This window comes from Amblyomma americanum, chromosome 10, assembly GCF_052857255.1.
Source record: "Amblyomma americanum isolate KBUSLIRL-KWMA chromosome 10, ASM5285725v1, whole genome shotgun sequence".
Lineage (NCBI taxonomy): Eukaryota > Metazoa > Arthropoda > Arachnida > Ixodida > Ixodidae > Amblyomma > Amblyomma americanum.
This window is the reverse complement of record NC_135506.1, coordinates 90,328,644-90,348,510: the sequence shown is the minus strand read 5'-3', so window position 1 is coordinate 90,348,510 and position 19,867 is coordinate 90,328,644. Positions and strand designations below refer to the sequence as shown.

At 48.1% G+C, this 19,867-nt stretch overlaps 1 protein-coding gene and 1 pseudogene across 3 annotated transcripts in view; one reads left to right on the top strand and one right to left on the bottom strand.

Moving 5' to 3' along the window:
* The window catches only part of LOC144107023 (uncharacterized), a 204,923-nt gene that overhangs the window by 4,371 nt on the left and 180,685 nt on the right, over nt 1-19,867 (bottom strand). For all 3 annotated transcript variants that reach the window (XM_077640005.1, XM_077640007.1, XM_077640006.1), the window contains exon 9: nt 10,544-10,608. In XM_077640005.1, coding sequence (XP_077496131.1) covers nt 10,549-10,608 — 60 coding nt within the window. In that variant the 3' untranslated portion in view covers nt 10,544-10,548. The remainder of the gene's footprint in view (nt 1-10,543; nt 10,609-19,867) is intronic.
* LOC144106639 (uncharacterized) lies at nt 15,792-19,020 on the top strand (annotated as a pseudogene).

Sequence of the window (19,867 nt, the reverse complement as noted above, 5' to 3'; positions counted from 1 at the left end):
CTCACCATATCCAACACCTCGCTACCAGTTGTAAACTGCTGTTCATTTCCGAGACTGTTGAACATTAATCTTGTCTTCTGAATGTTAATTTTAGACCCACCGTTCTGCTATGCCTGTCTACCTCATTGGTCATGATTTGCAGTTTATCTCCTGAGTTACTCGGCAAGGCAATGTCATCAGCGAATCGCGATTATTCCGGTGTTCCCAATTAACTCTTATCTCCAACTGTTCCCAATTCAGGTTTGTGAATACCTCCCGTTAACAGGCGGCGAATAGCATCGGCGAGACAATGTCTCCCTGCTTTACACCATTTCTTACTGAAATTTTATTGCTGACTTTTCGGAGCACTATGATAGTTTTGCACCCGCTATAGTTATCTTTCACTTTTTATATATAACGCTCTTCTACACGCCGTCCACAATGCGTGCGTGACTGCTGAAGATTCGGCTGACTGAAATTCTTTCTTGTGATCTATAAAGCCTATGTGTAGGGGTTGGTTTACTCTGCGCATTTTTCTTACTTTCTTAGCCTTATTGATAATGTGAATACTGTGTATCGCTGTGTACCTTTTACAAAAGCCAGCGTGATCATTTAGTTGATTTTAGTCTAAGGTTGTCTAGACTGTATTAGCGTCTACCTTTGTAAATACTTTATAGGCGATAGATTACAAGCTAATCAGTGTGTAATTTTTGAAGTCTGTGACTCAAAAGCAGCCTTACAGTGTCGTAATTCTGCTTTAAGCCATGGCGATCACGACCAACTCCTAGCTGAATTAAGACATCTCCAACACCAGGGGCAGGAAGAGGTTCATGACATCGTCTTCCAGTGGATACCGGTACACTCTGGCATTGTCGGAAACGACGCAGCTGACGCTGCAGCTCGAGCGGCTCACGGCAGTGCCAACAATGTCCAGATACCGTTGACAAGAGCCGACGCAGCAAGACATCTGCGAATGCTTGGCCGAAGAGAGCTTTCAGCGTCATGGTCCGCTACTAGCAACTCCACATGCCGTCTGCACCGCCTAGACCCCTTACTCCAACTCAGTCCTCCTTCCGGCCACTCCCGCTGCGATGCTACGATTTGTGTCGCCTGTGGCTGGGAGTGGCGTTCACAAATGCCTACTCCCACTTAATCGCAATGGCAGACTCTCCTGCGTGTGAGATCGGTGGGTGCGACGAAACTATAGAACACCTTCTTTGTAACTGCCTTCTTTGTGAGCGTGCACTCCTGACTGCAACACTCCGCCGTTTAGATCCTCGGCTCCTTACTGAAGAAAATATTCTGGGTCCTTGGAGTAAGCCTTCATCGCAGAAGACAGCTTTGAAGGCACTTTTCAAGATCTTCAAGGACTCAGGACTGAGTGCAAGGTTGTGAACAATCAGTGTGTGTCCTGTGTGCCCTGCAATTAACGGCCAACGGACATGTGCAAAAGTGATCATCTCCCTTTGTCTTCCGCCCTTTCTATCTCTCCCTCCGTTCCCCTTCCCACGTGTAGGGCAGCATACCATGCCCTACCTGGTTAATCTCCCTGCCTTTCCGTCTTTCTCTTTGTCGCTCTTGAAGTCCTTGACCTCTGTTTTTTTTTTATGGATTAAGATGATGTTAGCGGTCTTCCAAGCTTCTGGTACGCTCGAAGTCATAAGGCATTCAGTGTACAGGACGAATAGATTTTTCGCACAATCTGCTCTGGGACCTTTAACAAATCTACTGTTGCCTATCAGCGAAAAAAGGCTGTGCTAAAAAATGCATTTCGAACACATTTATTAATTTCGCATTTATTTTGCATTTTTTGTCCTTATGCTTTATTGCAATACTTTCTAAGTATGTTTTGAGTAATATTTGGAACATTCTTAGAAATACATAAAAAATACACTTTCTGTCCGCATGGTATATTTATTATGGATTAAAATATAGTAGAAATATACATTAAATGCATTACAATAAAAATACACTAATATACAGTTAATATAATAAAATTATTAACTTCGGCTCGGCTTAAAGAAGGTGCACTAGACGGATACACCAGATAATACTGATCAATGTTGCTAACATCACAAAAAAAGAGTGAACTGGCTTTAAGCATAAGAGAAAACGCGTTATCAAGAAATCTATGACAATGAATGTTCACGTGACGGGGCCTGAACGATAATGACTTCGCCACACACAGGTAAACGCCGACGAAAAGTGACATCAGAAAACAGGAACGCCTCTCAAAAGTGCGAGACTTGGATTGGCTTATATATACCCCCCATAAAAGCCACATTATCTTGCCCAGTGAGGCGCTTTTTGCGCAAAGACTGTGGGCCCCCAAATTGCCGCACAAGCGTCGGAGTGGCCGCGTTCGAATCTGCGATCTACCTAGAACCGAACTGTTAGTCGTAACTTGCGTGCAGCATCGGTAAGGAGTCAATATGTGAACCAACAAATACATGGGCATGAATGGGAGCCGATCGGCCATTCCAGTCGGGGTCCTTCTCGCTACCCGGAGGTGCGCTTGGCGTCATTGCCGATATAATGCTATCACGCTGTCCACACGAAAGTTAAATATGCGGTGACTGCCTTTCTGCTAGAAGTTAACATTAACGAAATGGACAAAGAAAAGGGAAAAATTTCACGGTTCCCGGAAACGTGATTTCGAGCAATACGTTGTTCCACGGCAGCTTGAATTCTGTTGCATATATGCCGACGCGGACTACCCATTTGTTAGAATCGAAGTGCACTATGCACAACTTAATTTCGCATTTACGAAAGTACACTTTAAATGCATTGCCAACATGTCATTTCCCAAAATGCGATTCGAGCACTGACTGTTCAACGGCAGCTTCAAGTGTGCGGCAAATACGTTTAGGCGGACCGCTCATTCGCTAGAATTGAAATATACTTTGGACGAATTAATGTCGTATTTGCGAAAGTACACATTCAATACATAGCCGACATGCGAAGGTCATTGCCCGAAACGCGATTTCGAGTACTAGATTGTTCTACGGTAGGTAAAAGTGTGCTTCGAATATGATTAAAGGACTGCCCATTTGTTAAAATTGCTATATACTTTAGACGAATTAATCTAATATTTACGGAAGTACACCTTTAATACAATGAGAAGATGCTAAAAGCACATACATATTTTTCACGTGTTTGAAACGTGCTCGAAACCTGCTTCAAGTTACGTGCACTTCGAAAGAATTAATTTCATATTTAAGAAACTACACTTTTAATACACTGACACGATGTTAAAACCACATACATATTTTTCCCGTGTTTGAAACAGGCTCGAAACATACTTTAAGTGACGTATATTTCAGACGATTCAATTTCATGTTTACGAAAGTGCACCTCTGATATATTGAGAAGACGCTAAAACCGCATTCATATTTTTTCACGTGTTTGAAACGTGCTCGAGGCATGCTTTGAGTGACGAATACTTCAAACGAATTAATTTCGTATTTACGAAAGTACACTTTTGATACTTTTACAACATGCTTTAAGTGACGTAAATTTCAAAAGAATTAATTTGATATTTACGAAACTACACTTAACACATTGAGAAAATGCTAAAACCGCATTCATATTTTTTCAAGCATTTGAAACCTGCTCGAAGCATGCTTTAAGTGACGAATTTTTCCAACTTTTAAGAACATATTTCGAATACCAAGCATAAAATTTCAGGAACCTATTTCCCGCATATGTTTAGTGCATTCATGAATACGAAGTATGTTTAAAATACGATATACATATCCCGAAGTATACTCAAAACATATTAATTTTAGCTTAGGGACCTGCTCCTTACTAGCGGCTGTCCTCTTTTTTATTGTTCCCAAGGTATTCAATTGAAAAAAATGAAAACTGAAAATTGCTTGCTGGGGAAAGGAAATGGCGCAGTATATCTCTCATATCTCGGCGGACACCTCAACCGCACCGTAAGAGAACGGATAAACAAGATAGGAAGAAAGGTGCCTCCATATACCTCTATTGTTTAGAACATGCTAGACTATCTCCATACACTCTTCATTATGTCGGCTACCTTGCGCATATAGATTAAATGTGATAGCTGTGGCAGTTCCATTCTGTCGGTATCGTAGTAGGAGGCTCCGGAATAGTTTCGACCACCAGGGGATCTTTAACGTGTACTGACACCGCACAGCACACGGGCGCCTTAGCGTTTCGTCCCCATCGAAGCGCGGCCGCCGCTGTCGGGTTCGAACCCGGTTACTTCTGAACAGTAGCCGAGGGCCGTAACCACTGAGCCACCGCAATTGAAAATCGGCCTTGAGGAAAGGAAATGACGCAATAACTTTCTCACATATCTCGGAAACATTCAGAAACTCAAGGTAATGCTCAACAGTTTAGCAAGGGAACAGCAGCGAGAGCCTGGAAGTTGTGAAGGAATACGTCTACTTAGGGCAGGTAGTGACAGCTGATCCGGATCGTGAAAGATAGATAACTAGAAGGATAAGAATGGGGTGGAGCGCATATGGCAGGTTCTCGCAGATCATGAGTGGCAGTTTACCAATTCCCCTCAAGAGAAAAGTGTACAACAGCTCTATCTTACCGGTACTCACCTAAGGGGCAAAACCGTGGAGGCTAACGAAAAGAGTTCAGCTGAAGTTAAAGACAATGCAGCGAGCCATGGAAAGAAAAATGGTAGGTGTAACGTTAAGAGACCGGAAGCGGGCAGAGTGGGTGAGGGAACAAACCCAGGTTAATGACATCCTAGTTGAAATCAAGGGGAAGAAATGGGCTTGGGCAGGTAACGTAATGCGAAGGCAAGATAACCGCTGGTCCTTAAGGGTAACGGAGTGGATTCCAAGAGAAAGTAAGCGTAGCAGGGGGCGGCAGAAGGTTAGGTGGGTGGATGAGATTTAGAAGTTGGCAGGCAAAGGGTGGATGCAGCTGGCAATGGACAGGGTTAATTGGAGAGACATGGGAGAGGCCTTTGCCCGGCAGTGGGTGTAGTGAGGCTGATGGTGGTGATGATGATGATGATGATGATGATGATGATATCTCGGTGGACACAGGAACAGCGCCGTAAGGGAAGTAATAAATGAGGGAGTGAAAGAAAAAAGAAAGATATGCCGTAGTGGAGGCCTCCGGTAACATTTAGACTATGTGGGGATTTTTAATGTTCACTGAGATCGCACAGCAAACGGGCGCCTTTTATGTTTCATCTGCATCGGAATGCGGCCGCAGCGCTCGGGACCGAACCCGGGTACTCCGGCTCAAGAAACGAGCTCTTTAACCACTGAGCCACCGCTGCGGGCTCCAAAGTTTTTTTAACTTCCTGTTTCTTTACTGGTGGCATGTTCCAGTGCTTGCTATTGCCCCTCTGATTTACTTCCTGATTACATTGACTACTGTATAGATGTGTGTAGAATTCTTCGGCTAGTTTGGCCAGCTTATCTATATTGCTAATTTCATTGCCGTCATTGCCTCTTAACCAATACATCTGGGTTTTGCTTATGCCAAGTTTCCTCTTCATCGCTTTTAGGCTACCTCTCTTGTTTAGAACATGCTAGATTATCTCCATATATTCCTCCCTATGTCGGCTACCTAGCGCTTTTAGATTAAATTTGTTAGCTCTGGCAGTTACATTCTGTCGGTTGGGTTAGTCACCTTCATGCATTGGCGTTCTTTAATCATATCTTTCGTCTCCTGAGATTGCTTGCCGGTATCCTGCCGAACCAACCTACCGTGTACTTCTGCTGCGCATTACGCAACGATAGTTGTGAGATTATTGTTAATTGCTCGAACATTAAGGTCGTCATTTTCAGTTAAAGGTGAATATCTGTTCTGCAACGCTGTTCTGAACTCGTCTACTTTCTGTCTAATTGCTAACTCGCTAATAGCTTCCGCTTCACTAGTTTCTTGCGTTTTTCTTCGAGTCTATTTGCGTTTTTCTTTCAGTCTTACCATCGTGTGGTCGCTACAGGGCACCTTTCCGAGGAGCTCCGCATACTGCACTAGGCCAGGGTAAGCGCATAGTATGAAGTCTATTTCATTCTTAGTTTCACCTTTGGGGGTTTCAACAAGGTAGATGTATACTGGTAGCGAAGGCTCCATAGCGCCCCCTGGATTTTGGGGGGCAAACTACGCAAACGTGACGTAGAATGACGTCACGCATACGTGTGCTTTTGGCGCGAATTATAAAGCGGTCTTTCTGTAGAAACCGCGTTTTCGAGCCCGTATCTCTCGAAGGTTGCTGCCTTTCAGCGCGCCCCAACCTTTGCCAGTCAAATGTGCTCGAGTTCCTGCTAGTTATGGCCTTGTTAATGTGCAATTGGGAACGCAATGAAAGTGACTGGTAAAGGAGGGGCAGCATAGAAAGGCAGCAACACTTCCAGACACTGGCGAAGCATGCATGATTCGTAGTGCAAATACTGGTGCTAGTACTTTTGTGAGCTTTTGAGTACAGCAAGGTATGATGCAAGGTATGATGCACAAAGCACTGGCTCAAGTGCACAGTTCGCAATAGAGTGTACGGCAAGTATGGTTTTCATAGTTTCATATTCATTGTTTATTGCAGCAACCAAACAAATACAGTCACAAAGCACACCCTTGGCACACAAACAAAAAATACATGTCACAGGCAGCACAAGCAGTATTGTTTAAGTTGGCTAATCATCTCAATAGTCACAGTGCAGAAGGAAAAAGCCCTGAAGTGCCACGAACGTTGTCAGTTAGGAAATTGAAAAGTATAGAAAACAATGCTACGACAGCTTCAATTGAAGCAAACATAACATGACATAAGTAGGCGCATCAACACAGACCATAGAGCACACTGGGATTATTCTTCACATTTAATTTCTTCAGCTGAAAGAATATAGCAGGTGCGTTTACATCTGCAAGGCAATGTTAAAGCCAGCTTTAGCACCCTCAAACGTGCTCAACGCAGGAGCAAATACCATACATTGAAAAAGACATGAAGCCAAGTACGCACGAACGGGTTACAGCTATGAAACACGAGCGAACAGCCCGGCGAAACCATATCGAAGCTATCGCGCATACCTAGAGCAGACGACACACCTGTGAAAGTCCAGCGGGAATCGGTGTAGCGTGACACCAATGGTACTATCCACGCTGTCGCAGTGTACCGCCTTGGTGTACCACGGAGCATCGTTTCTTCACATGCCGCCAGCTCATCTTGAAATGAAGCGCTAAGCGCTTCAAAAGAAGAGCGCGAAGCGTGCAAAGACGGAAAAAGACTTCGCACTGGCCGCACGCCGAAGGAAACGACAAAACCGAGAAAACTGCCGCAGCGGTGCAGCGGGGTGCAAATCTTACCGAACGGTGACAAAGAAGCGACGTGCAAGGACGACGAAAACTTCGCAAAAGGAGCATTTTGAGACCGGCGAGCTAAATTTATACGCTTTACCAGGCGCGCCATCGCAGACAGCTGGCGATAAGAAATCGCCACTGTGGCCGGGTTAGCCGGGTATCGAAACAAGGCCTGCAAAGACGCGCTGTAATGCACCGTACACTCATGAATAGGGGGCAGGTCAAGAGTGTTGAAAAAATACAAAATTTGCCAGGTTTTAATAAAATGACTTACCTCTTTCATAAAACAAGATGCTAATATATTTTTTCTTTTCTATTGGCAGATTACATTCCAATTTTGTAGTTTTATCATTTATTTATATGAGTGTTTTGCCCCCCCCATCCTCTGGTTGTGCTGCAGTCGCGCTAAACCACTTTTCGGCCCAGCCTTCGCCACCACTATAAATCCGCCTTGGTTTCAACGTCAATTTCCTGTTTTCTCGTTTATGAAAGAAAGAATTTTTTTTTTCACTCAGGGAAATTCACTAATGGCTCCAATCTGCTTTTCCATGAAGCATATGCTATAATGCTATATTCGCCTACCGCCTGGTCTTCAGGCTTCTTCTTTCCTACCTTGCGGTTGAAGTCGCTCATAAAAACACTAATTTTTCACTTTGCTCATTGCCTATTCCACTCTCTCATCGAAGCTTTCTGCGATCTGTCCCTCACAGCTAGATGTATGCCTGTACGACTTACGGTGTGTACCTGTTATTAAGCCTAAATACTATAGCTGCCACCAGCGATATCCTGATTCAAGATGGATCCCTCAGCTAGCTCTCATCTGTCCGCTAATCCGCAATAGCACAGTACGTGCCCGCACTTCAACACTGTAAACTGTTTACCTGTCCTCCTAAGCTCACTAAGCCCTGTGACATCCGCTTTAATACCAGCTAGTTTCTCAAACAGCACTGCTAGACTAGCCTCACTGGATAAGGTGCTGGTAGTAAAGCTTGCCAGGCTCAGTTTCCAATGGCGGGCTTTACTAACCCAGAGATTCTTACCACTCTCGCTCGTCATAAATCCGACCGCCACCTTGGTCAGAGTCGCTGCAGCCGCTGGGGACTAACGGCTGTGGGTTAACACTTTCACGTTTATCTCTCTCGCAGTAAGAGAATGCGAAAAAATTTTGCAGGTTATTTTATTTCGCATGTCCATATACAAGGTTGCAGCCAAGTTCTGCGTTGCTCCGGCCAAATCCTAGCTTTGTGAAGAAATGCGTGGTCGGTTATGGTCACTAAGATCAGGCTGGACCCTAGGCCTTTTTATGCAACTCTATCGACACGCGGAGTTTTTTTTCTTTAAACCCTGTGGAAATGGCACGGTACTCCAATCGAACCCCGGTACTCTTGCACGCGAGGCTGATGATCCACCTCAACGGCATCGCTGCGCCTGTTTTAAAAGTATGTACTGTCAAGGTTTTGTGTGCTGGTTATTGCTTAATGAACGGTGAGCACTAAGACTATGGTGTCATATTCTACCTGAATAAAGCCTATATTGCGTTTGGGCCGCGGTTGAGATGAAATTACTGACCCATAACTTTATATGATCACTCTCACATTATTAGAAAAAAAGATGGCCCAATCTAAGCGGCGTCCACTAACTTTGGGTGCTACCGCGAAAGGTTTTGCCCGAATATGGTTCGTGTCGGACCCATATTAACTTCAACGGGAGCCTTTTGACGCACGTAGCGCGTCCAATGCGCGACATGGAATTCGTGCATACTCTTCAGGACGTCGAAGCATAACTGTCAATCGAAATTAACGACCTCACAATGGCGGCGCGCACTATTACATTCAGCGGCACTTTAAACAAAGAAGGCAGTGCAGCTTGAAGCCCGGATCCTTGTAAATCACCACCTGATAAATCCATTTGCATGAGTTGAATGTAGTTAGTGAAAAAAATAGCTTGCAATTACGAGTCGTCTGTGTGACTACCCCGCTGTGCTACCTATAGCTACTGCTGCACGCCTCTTGGGTCGCATCAAAGGCGACGCTGCTCGAACCTGCGTGGGAAAAGCGAGTCTGATGGCGTCTTGTAGCGTTCCTCGTTTAGATAGTGTTGCAATGGCCGAATTAGCCGGCAGAGGTTAGGTGCGGCTCCAACAGGGCGTTGGCGCTCATGTTCAGAAAAAAAAAATCACCATGAGAAGCAGTCGCCACTGAGTTCGCCAGTGTTACCTACTGGTGAAAGTGGCGCCGTAAAACGAGGTTTTCGTGATTGGCTTTGTTACTAACTCCTTCAGTACTGAGTATTGTTTTGAATCGGTAGCTGCGCCGCTATGGCCGTCTTTGTGTGAAGGGTTAAATTATTCAATAATGCGTTTCTTTTCTTCAATAAATTTGACGCAAGTTTTTGCTTGCATTGAATTTTCGATCGTGGTTAAAGTGAAGCACCTCCTCTTCTTCTTCTAAGTAACATGCAGAACCTATATGGCGTTGTGAAAGTGCAACCGGTCGTACTAAGAACTGGTTGCTCCGATACAGTGGGGGTGGGACACATTTTGCATGGTGATTATGGCCCTCATGGCCTTTGAACGACAGGAGTGGAGACTTCAAAAAACACGAGCACTGACTGCAGTACACTGCTGAGGAAAGCCAACTCGCTTGTCATTTCGCGGGAATATGCGCATCACCCATAGTATGGGGTCGGGTGCTGAGTAAATGAGAGAAGCAGCGTGTACATGAATACACACCTGGAAGTAATGACTGCACTTCCACGTGCTGTCACCGTAGCAAATTAAAACACTCAGTCATCATTATCGTGGAGGACGATACGGCTGGATACATGGCCGGTCCCCGTATAGTACCGGACAGATTTCGGTACTCGCAACGTGCACGGTTACAAGCCGTCTGGCCTCGGCGGTGCCAGCGATTATGAGATGGCGCCTGTCTTTCTTACGCTTGTGCGCCCGTGTCATCTGGGATTGCGATAATAATTTTGCGAGTGCACGGATACGCACTGTAGGCAAATTTGTCTTGGCTTTTGCTCTAAAAGCAACTACGGACACATGTCATGCGCTTTGTGCGCATTAATTGAAACTCTGTTCATGAGCAGAACGACTTGAGCAGCATCGGGGACACTTGATTTGCCACTTTCAAAAGGCTTCCAGCCTCATGTTGGCATCACAAAATTGTGAGAAAAAAACGACGCTGCTCACTGATCTCCATTCAATTCGATAATCTTGAGCGGTCAGCTCGCATTATAAGAAGGAGCACAAAGCCCCGGCACTTACCTGTTTTATTTGGGGTCTGGTGCCCTTCCAGGTCCGTTTCCAGATTCGTCGAACATGCCGGTGTGCTGCAACAAAGCCGACAAAAAGCGCTAATGTTTTGCACTTAATCTCACTTGCAGCCTTTGCCAAAAGTAAAGAGCTTAAGGGGTTTTAGCCTCGGCCATGCTGTGGGAGCGCCAACAAAGCATCGCCAGTGTTTGAAAACTTTTTAAGGCCGCCCACACTCCTCAGAATCGGTGTATCAAAGCCAAGCTAGACTTCTTACGAGCTAGGGCTTCGGTCTCTTGGGTAGACTGCGTTAAATCACTGCGAGCACTCGGGGCGGCCCGAAATTCCGGGCCCGGCTCAGTAAGTGGGCCGGGCCGGGTTGGAAAATATGTCTTGTTTCGTCGGGCCCCGGCTGGGCCCGGGACTAAAGTCGTGGGCTCGAGCCGGGCTAGGGCTCAGGCCCGTACACAAAGGGGTTGCGTGCGGCTTTTGATTCCCTATGGGGGGTGAAATATGCTTGGGGTGTTATAGAAGCGACATGGATGAAATAGTGTCACGTTGTTTGTTGAATTACTCGAAGATATTCACTTATTTATGACGTTTTTTGGGCTATAGTTGCATGTTCATCAGGGGAGAAAAATTGGAAGCAATGCTCATATTGTCTTCGAGTACTGCCCGAAACATCTCGAAAGTGAAAGAAAGGCGTAGCTAAAATCATTATTATTAACTGACTGTTATTACTTTTTGAATGGCCCAAGATGAGAGACACCTCATTTGTAGTTCAAGTGATATGTTCAAGTGATATCGAACGCGCCCGCCTCGCCGCGCTTAATGGTACAAGAAAAGAGCTTAAAAGTAAAATGCCCTAACTACAGCAGCTGCTCACTGCAGTGGCTTTGCTGTTGCAGCTTTGTAACACCTTACTCATGGCTCATTTGTACAGTGCGTTCGCCTACTAAAGTGCACAGCATGGCTGACTTGGCTCTTTCAGCTTTCAGCAGCGCACGTCGTCACATCTGCTAGAAAGCGTTCCGCATCTGCTGGCCTTTGTGTTAGTGCTAAGGTCTGGACATTTAAGGTTCACGAAAACCGCTGTATAAGAGCCTTAATTCCACAGTTTCACTGGCAGCGGCCTATTCCAAGATAGTCCTGTACTCTCCGCATTCGCCTCCTAAAGGTGCATTTCTACGCTTCGAGAAACAACATTGGAGAAGAGAATATTAATGTGGGGAGCTTAGAGTCTTCCAACATGCACTACACAATAAAGGGGCGCTTTCATTATTTTTCGCTTCCATAGGAACGCGACCAGGGCGGCCATGATTCAACCCGCAAAATCGTGGTCAATAAAAAAAGTATCATCGCTGTGGTAAGGAAGCTATAATATTCAGGCAGCGCGGGCCGGAAAAAATAACTGATTAAAAGCCTAGACCTAATCGAAATTTTATTGCGCGTTTATGGAGCCCTTACCATTTGGCTCTCGGATGTACGATGATATTCACAGATATGACTTTTCTTAAATTAGAGCGGCTGAACTGACCTTATATTCTCTTATTTTTGTGTTATTTCAATTTCAGCGCCTTTGCTGGCCACTTCTTTACTTGCGCAGCAAGTGACTGCTTGAACGCTGTGAACAATTTACTCTTGAGCTGCTGCGGGCGCGGGCCGGGCCTAACCTAGAACTTAGCGGGAAAGGCCCGGGCTCAGTAAGGTGATAATGTAGCGGAGCAGGGCCGAGCTCGGCCTCTAGCTGTGAATCTCGCACTTGGGCCGGACTCAGGCCGGATTGTGAGGTGCACAAAATATCTTCGGAGGATTTCTGAACGCGGTGCGTCGACCGTGGTGCGTCGGACAGCGGAGCGCTGCGCGTGCGAAGGGTGTGTGCGAGGCAACGGCGACATGAGCGTGGCGAGAGCGAGGAGCGGAGAGCTGACGAGTCAGAAGACCGAGATGTGAAGGAAGACAGCGCAGCGAAGGTCGTGTCATTCAAGCGTGGAGGCGGCAGCCGTCGGACGTTGGGTCCGTGCTGCCGTGACCTCCCTTGGGTCACGGACGCAAGCCTCCTGCGTTCCTTGCGAGCGTGGAAGTAACAGCCGATAGACTGAAGGTCTGTGCTGCCGAAAGGCACTCTTGGATAGCCCGCTTTAAGCCTCCAGCGTTTCGGGCCGCCGTCGACGGGATCTGAGTACGATTCTCCTGCTGCTGCCAAGTTCTTCAGGCTCTTGACGGGAGACCACCGGCGTCTCTCTGTGTTGCTTTCCGCTCCTACTACCACCTGGCTTGCTTCCGCCGTTTCTTTCGACGCATCGCCAGCGACGTGTCGCATTACATCGACCCGGGTTCGTCCTGTCTACAAGGCATCCCCGCTTCATCTGGGACGCTCAGTACTAGGTGAACTTCTTCCTTTCCTCTGTAGTGTTGTACGCGTGTTCAGTGTGTGTTTTTCTTGTTTTAGGTTCCGTTTCTTATTGGGCCTTTTTCTTTAAGTTATAAATACAGCTTCGTTTTGTTTTGTTTGATCTCTGTTCTCTTGTTCGAATCTGCACGCGATAGCGTTCCCATTCGGAAAGTCGGGGAAGCGCTTCCAATTCGCGACAATTGGCGTCCGCGCGACAGAACTAAGCGGTTTTTTCCCCTTTCGTGGGTCGGTAAAAAGAAACGATGGCAACACTAAGGGATTTGGTCGAGTTAGGTGAACGCATGCGGTTGAGAGACGCCGAGCTGCGAACGTGGGTGGCTGCCGAGCAAGAAGAGGAGCGTGCAGCCCGTGCAGCCGAACACGAGGATCAACGCGAGCATGAAAATGCGCTAGCGGAAGCCGAACGCGAGCATGGCAAGTCGCTAGCAGAGGTTGAAGATGTAGATTGCAGCTTCAACTAAGTCTCGCAGAAGCTGGTGGGAGTACGCGACAACGCGCACCGGGGCCCTCATTAGCAGCGGTAAGCTTACACAAGTTGAACTCGCGTTTCGACGATCGCAGTGATGACTTAGACGCATACCTCAAACGTTTTGAGCGTATCGCAGAAGTGCACAGCTGGCCGAAGGAAAAATGCGCTACAGCACTTTGACTGGGGAGGGTTTCCGTATGTTCGATCGATTGTCTCCAGCAGATTCAATAGATCATGATAAGGCAAAACTAGCCCTGCTCCAACATTTTCGGTTCACAGGAGAGGGTTATCGCGAAACGTTTCGTGAAAGTAAGCCTCTAGATAAAGAAACAGGCAAGCAATACGCTGCCCGCTTGCTCAGTCTTTTCGATCAATGGGTCGAGAGGTCGGGAATGGCCACAACGTACAATGATTTACGCGACTTGGTGGTGACCGAACATTTCATAGGCACTGTCATAGTTGTCTGGCGATTTTTCTTCGAGAAAGAGAGTGCAAGACGTTGGACAAAATGGTTGAGGCAGCAGAAAAATGTCTAGAAGCCCAGTGGCAAAGAAACTTGCCTTTGTTCAAAGAGTCGTTCGAGGTGGGCATTCCGAGAGAGAAGGATGTACCATCGAGTAGATAGTTAGGAAGATGCTTCATCTGTAACCGACCGGGGCATAAGGCTGCCGACGGTCGCTCTAAGCAAAAACAACTTTATTTTCCTTATTGCCGGAAGACAGGGCATGATGTAAGTTGCTGCTCAAGAAAGCACGAAAACCAGAAGCAGTAATCCTGTTGTGTTCAGCCAGAGAGTGTTGCGCCAGAAACTGTGTCCACAACAGCAGATAGCCTTGAACCAGCTGAGGATAAGGTGGTGATCGGACTTGTCCGGAACAAAGCAGGCAGACGCCCAACTCATGCCTGTACTAGAGGAAGAACTCCGAGGCCTACCCGTACGTATTTTACGGGACACGGGGAGCAATACAGTGGTGCGGAGAGCCCTAGTTCCTGACTAGGCCCTTACCGGTTAGAGATCTACGTGTTCCTTGTTGATGGCAGTAGTCTGGAAGTTTCCTAGGCGGAAGTCTATATCGCTTCTCCTTGTTTCACTGACACGGCTCTCGTAAAGTGCATGGAGACACCATTGTACGATGTCATAATTGGAAATATACCAGAGGCCCCGTGGGCCGTCAAATCCAGGTATTAATTGGAAGAAATCAAAGGGCGTGGGTAAATTATGTCCTGAAATAGTGAATGACGTGGTCGCCAGTAAAAATGCTGAGGGCGAGGGCCCAAAAGTGGTGTTGGCTGGTAAGGAAGTTTTTGGACGAAGGAGGAAAAGTACTGCTTTAAGCGTTGGTTCCATGAAGTTCACCAAGGAAATGTTAGAAGCGGAGCAAAAAGAGGATGAGTCGTTGAAGGCGTGTTGAATTAAATAGGAAAGTTGTTCCATGGCAAGCACGGCACTTCGCACTCGTATTCCATTGAAAAGGGTTTGCTGTACCGCCTCTATCATCTCAAATCTGGCAGAGAGGTTCGACAAGTAGTACTTTTATAGTATTGTCGATCACAGGTGTTAAGCCTTGCCCACGAAAGCCTGTTGGCGGGGCGTCAGGGCATTAAGAAGACTACAGATCCAGTTCTGGAAGCATTCTACTGGCCGCGAGTGCAGGAGGAGATTAAGAGGTATGTCAGGTCGTGCGACTCCTGTCAAAGGACGTGCCCGGAAGGCACAGTAGAGAAAGCTCCGTAGGGACGCATGCCTCTCATCGACACACCATTTGATCGCTTCGCTGTCGACATTGTCGGTCTGCTGTCGCCCACATAGGTGAAAGGGAATAGATAGATATATTCTCACTCTCGTCGATTTTTCCACGCGGTATCCCGACGCCGTGGCTCTGCCAAAGATAGACTCAGCGACCGTGGCGGAAGGTTTGGTGGAGATGTTTTCAGGAATAGGTTTTCCGAAAGCGATCCTTTGTGGCCAGGCCTGCTGTTTCACTTCCGAAATAATGAGAGAGCTCAGTGATCTCTTGGCGGCGTAACATCTCAGAACGAACCCTTACCATGCAATGTGCAATGGGATAGTGGCACACTCAAGCAGATGCTGCGGAAGCTCAGTCAGGAGCAGCCCAAAACATGGGATCGTTATATCGCACCGCTTCTGTTCGCATACAGAGAGGTGCCGCAGGCGAGTCTGGGGTTTTCTCCGCTTGAGTTGATATTTGGACGACATGTGCGAGGACCGCTCGCAGTCCTCAGAGAGCTCTGAACAAGGGAAAAGCTGGGAGAAGACACGAAGATGACATATGATTACTCTCTCGATCTAAGAGAACGTGTACGCGTGTTGAGTGCGTGTTTTTCTTGTTTTCGGTTTCGTTTCTGTTGTAATTGTTTGGTTTGTGCTGACCAGCGAAGGCAGCCGCACGCCCCCCTATTGGCCTGAGTTCCTATCGTTCATGCTTCTCTCCCTCTTCTGTAACCCTCTCAGTACGAGAGGGTATATAATCGCGGTTCTGGGCAATAAACGTTGTTGTTCACTGCCGACCATTGTTCGAGATGCTGCGCGGTTCGCGCTGACTTTACTACAGTGGCGACGAGTGCGGAAACTACCCATGCGGTAAAAGTTGAAGCCGACAGCCTGTCGCAACTTGAAGCACCGACGAGAACTATGACCAGCCTGCAGCTCCCGACCTTCGACGACACGTCAGATAAGTGGAAAGCGTACCTTATAAGGGCAGAAGCATATTTTGAAGCCAATGCTATTACTGACTCAAAGCAGCAGCGAGCCTTGCTTGTGGCAGCACTCAGCACGCAGACGGTGCAAGTGTTAGCGGGACGGATTGCACCCCGGACACCGAATTCCCTCACCTATGATGAAGCAGTCGCAGCTTTAAACAGCTACTACGACCCGAAGCGTCACGAGATAGCGGAGAGCTATAAATTTTTCACCCGTTGCCAGCAAGAGGGTGAGGCAGTGCGCGCATTTCTGGTCGAAATACGGCGCATAGCAGACGGCTGCAACTTTGGGAGTGCGCTAGACCGAATGCTGCGGGATAGAATTGTTTGCGGTGTACGCTCAACTAACCTACGCAAGCAGTTACTGGCGAAGAAAGACTTGACGCTGGAGGAGGCCGAAGCGCTGGCAATAGCAGCAGAAACAGCCGAGAACGATGCAAACGATATCAGTGGAGCACCACCAACGGTGCTAAGAATGCAAGCCAGTCATCGCTCTTCGTCGCGAGATACCAGCGGGGCAGCGCAAGAGTGCGGACGATGTGGAAGCACGAAGCACGATGATAACGCTTGCCGCTGGGCTAACGCACGGTGTTTCCGCTGCAGGCAACGTGGTCATTTGGCGAAGAAATGCTACAGGGCGAGAACAGATGAAAATGCTGCTAGGCGAACCGCGAGTGTCAAGACACTGACAGTTGAAACCGCGTCTAGAAACGAGAACAAGGATGAGGCACACATCTGGACGCTAATTTCTGGTAGGAAAAACGGCCTGGAACCACCGTTACGCCGCACATTTCGGTGGGGGGAAATAGACCTGGACATGGAAGTGGACACAGGATCCCCGGTGTGCGTCATATCACGGAACGTTTACGACCGACACAGAGCGCAGTGGCCACGCTTGAAATCGCCGCATGTGAAGTTGTCATGTTACGCGGGACAACTGCCGGTGCTTGGCGAACTTGAACTTCCGGTGCAATTCAAGAACGTGTCTGTAACCTGTCCACTCGTGGTGCTTGACTGTTCAGGACCGAGTCTATGCGGCCGCGATCTGATTGCGGCACTTGGCAAGACGGGTGTTACGATAGAACTCACTGCGCCGGATTCGACAACAGGAAACACGCCGAGTGACCACATGGTGAACAGACTGCTCGCTGAGTATAAGGATGTTTTTTCGATAGACCAGGGGCTCATCAAGGGACCGCCAGCCAGCCTAAAACTAAAGGAAACGGCGACACCGAAATTCTGTAAGGCCAGATCACTTCCTTACGCTTTCCGTGATAAGGTCTCTCGTGAAATTGATCGGTTATTGTCCCTTGGTGTCTTATCTCCTGTGCAACATTCAGAATGGGCTACGCCTATCGTAGTTGTCTTGAAGAAAGATGGCACCGTAAGAATATGCGGAGACTTCAAAGTCACGCTTAACCCTGCCTGTGATATCGAGCATTACCCTCTTCCAGTGATCGAGGACATGTTCGCAAACTTAAATGGAGGTGAATACTTTAGCACCTTGGATTTGAAGGACGCGTACAACCAAGTGCCCCTTGACGAAGCGTCACGCGGACTTTGTATCATTAACACACATCGCGGACTTTTTCGTTACAACAGACTCCCGTTTGGTATAGCTTCTGCCCCAGCTATATTTCAAAGGAAGATGGACGCTGTACTCGGCGGGCTACCAGGCGTCCAAGCTTACCTTGACGACGTGTTAGTGTCAGAAGGCAAAGGGGACAAGGAAGCGCGGCTCAAGAAAGTGTTGGAACGATTCCGAGAGCATGGTGTCAAGCTTAGGGCCGACAAATGCAAGTTCCGGCAGCCTTCAGTGACTTACCTCGGGCATCGTATCGATCGGCAAGGCCTACACCCTATGGAAAAGAACGTAGACGCCATCATGCAAGCCCCGCGCCCGAGTAACGTGAGCGAGCTACGTTCGTTCCTTGGTATGCTCACGTACTACGCACGGTTTCTGCCGAATATGTCGACTGTGCTCAGCCCGTTCTATCGGCTCATGGAAAAAGGAAGCCGTTGGGAGTGGCTACAGCCGCAGCAGTTGGCGTTCGAGCGAGCTAAACAAAGCCTCAAAAATGCACAAATTCTCGTGCATTTTGATCCTAACAAGGAGCTGAAACTAGAGTGTGACGCATCTCCGTATGGTGTGGGCGCAGTGCTGTTTCATTCGATAGGAAATGAGCACAGGCCAATTGGGTTCCGTTCCAGAACACTTACAAAAGCAGAACAAAACTACTGGCAGCTGGAGCGAGAAGCACTAGCCCTCATCTTTGGCGTTTCTCGCTTTCGTGACTATCTTCTAGGTCGGCAGTTTACCCTGGTGACCGACCATCAACCACTGCTGGGACTGCTCAGACCTGACCGCCAGACGCCACCGATGGCTGCCGCGCGAATTCAACGGTGGGCGCTATTCTTGGGTGGCTACCAGTACAAGCTACAGTACGTGCCAGGGAAACAGCTGCTGACAGCAGATGCCCTCAGCAGGCTACCAGCGCCGACTATGGAACCGGGGACCGATGGTGAACCGCCGGAATATGTCCTTTCATTGGAATCCCTGGAAGAAGGTATAGTGACGACGCACGAATTGCAGGAGCTGACGGCCAAGGACCCGATGTTAGCCAGTGTCACGCACTTCATTTTGCATGGATGGCCTCAAACCACTAAAGGAATGGCGCCAGACTTGTTGCCGTTTTTTGATCGTAAGCTGGAGCTATCGTTGGCTCACCGTCTGATCTACTGGGGCAACAGAGTGGTGATACCGCGGAAAGCGCGGGAACGGATGCTGCAGCTGCTACATGAAACGCATCAGGGCTCCTCGTCAATGAAATCAGTCGCGCGGTCATTATTTTGGTGGCCAGGCCTGGACAGGGACATTCAAAACTTGTCTGCGCAGTGCCGCAACTGCGTGCAAAGCCTGCCAATGCCTACGGCAGCCCCACTAGTGAGTTGGCCAAAGACAGCGGTCCGGTGGTCTCGTATACACATCGATTTTGCAGGCCCGTTAGCAGGCAAGATGATACTAATAGTGGTTGATGCCCACACGAAGTTGATTGAAGCAGTACCCTTGCAGCACGCAAATACAGCTAGTACAATCCGATGCTTAAGGAACATGTTTTGCCGGTTTGGCGTGCCACGCACAATCGTGTCCGATAATGGCACACAATTCACAAGTCAAGAATTCGCCACTTTCATATCGAAAAACAATATCGTGCACCTGCGCACTGCGCCTTTCCATCCCCAATCTAATGGAGCAGCAGAAAGAGCGGTTCGGACCGTGAAGGACGGGTTGCGGAAAATGGGAGACGGACAGCTGGAAGATAACCTCATGCGGTTGTTATTCAATTACAGGCGGACCGCCCAAAGAGAAGGAAGGTCACCTTCCGAGATGCTTCTCGGCTATCAGCTGCGTTCCCGACTAGACACATGTCTCCCACCCAGAGCTGTGGACTCGTCGTCGGACGCTCACGACTGGACCATCTCGCCAGGCAGCAGCGTATACGTGCGAAATTACGGCACCGGCAAAAGATGGGTGCCTGGGAGGGTACAGACCACTTCGGGAGCGAGAATGGTAACAGTGAACACGCCAACCGGAGCAGTGCAGCGCCACGTCGACCAAGTCCGCCGTCGTCAAGAGTTTACGCCAGGGACTGCGTCTGTAGAGGCCACTGCAAGAGCGCAGTTAGAAGGCGGTCCTGACCAGGTGACCAGTGCGGATCTGTCACCTGTG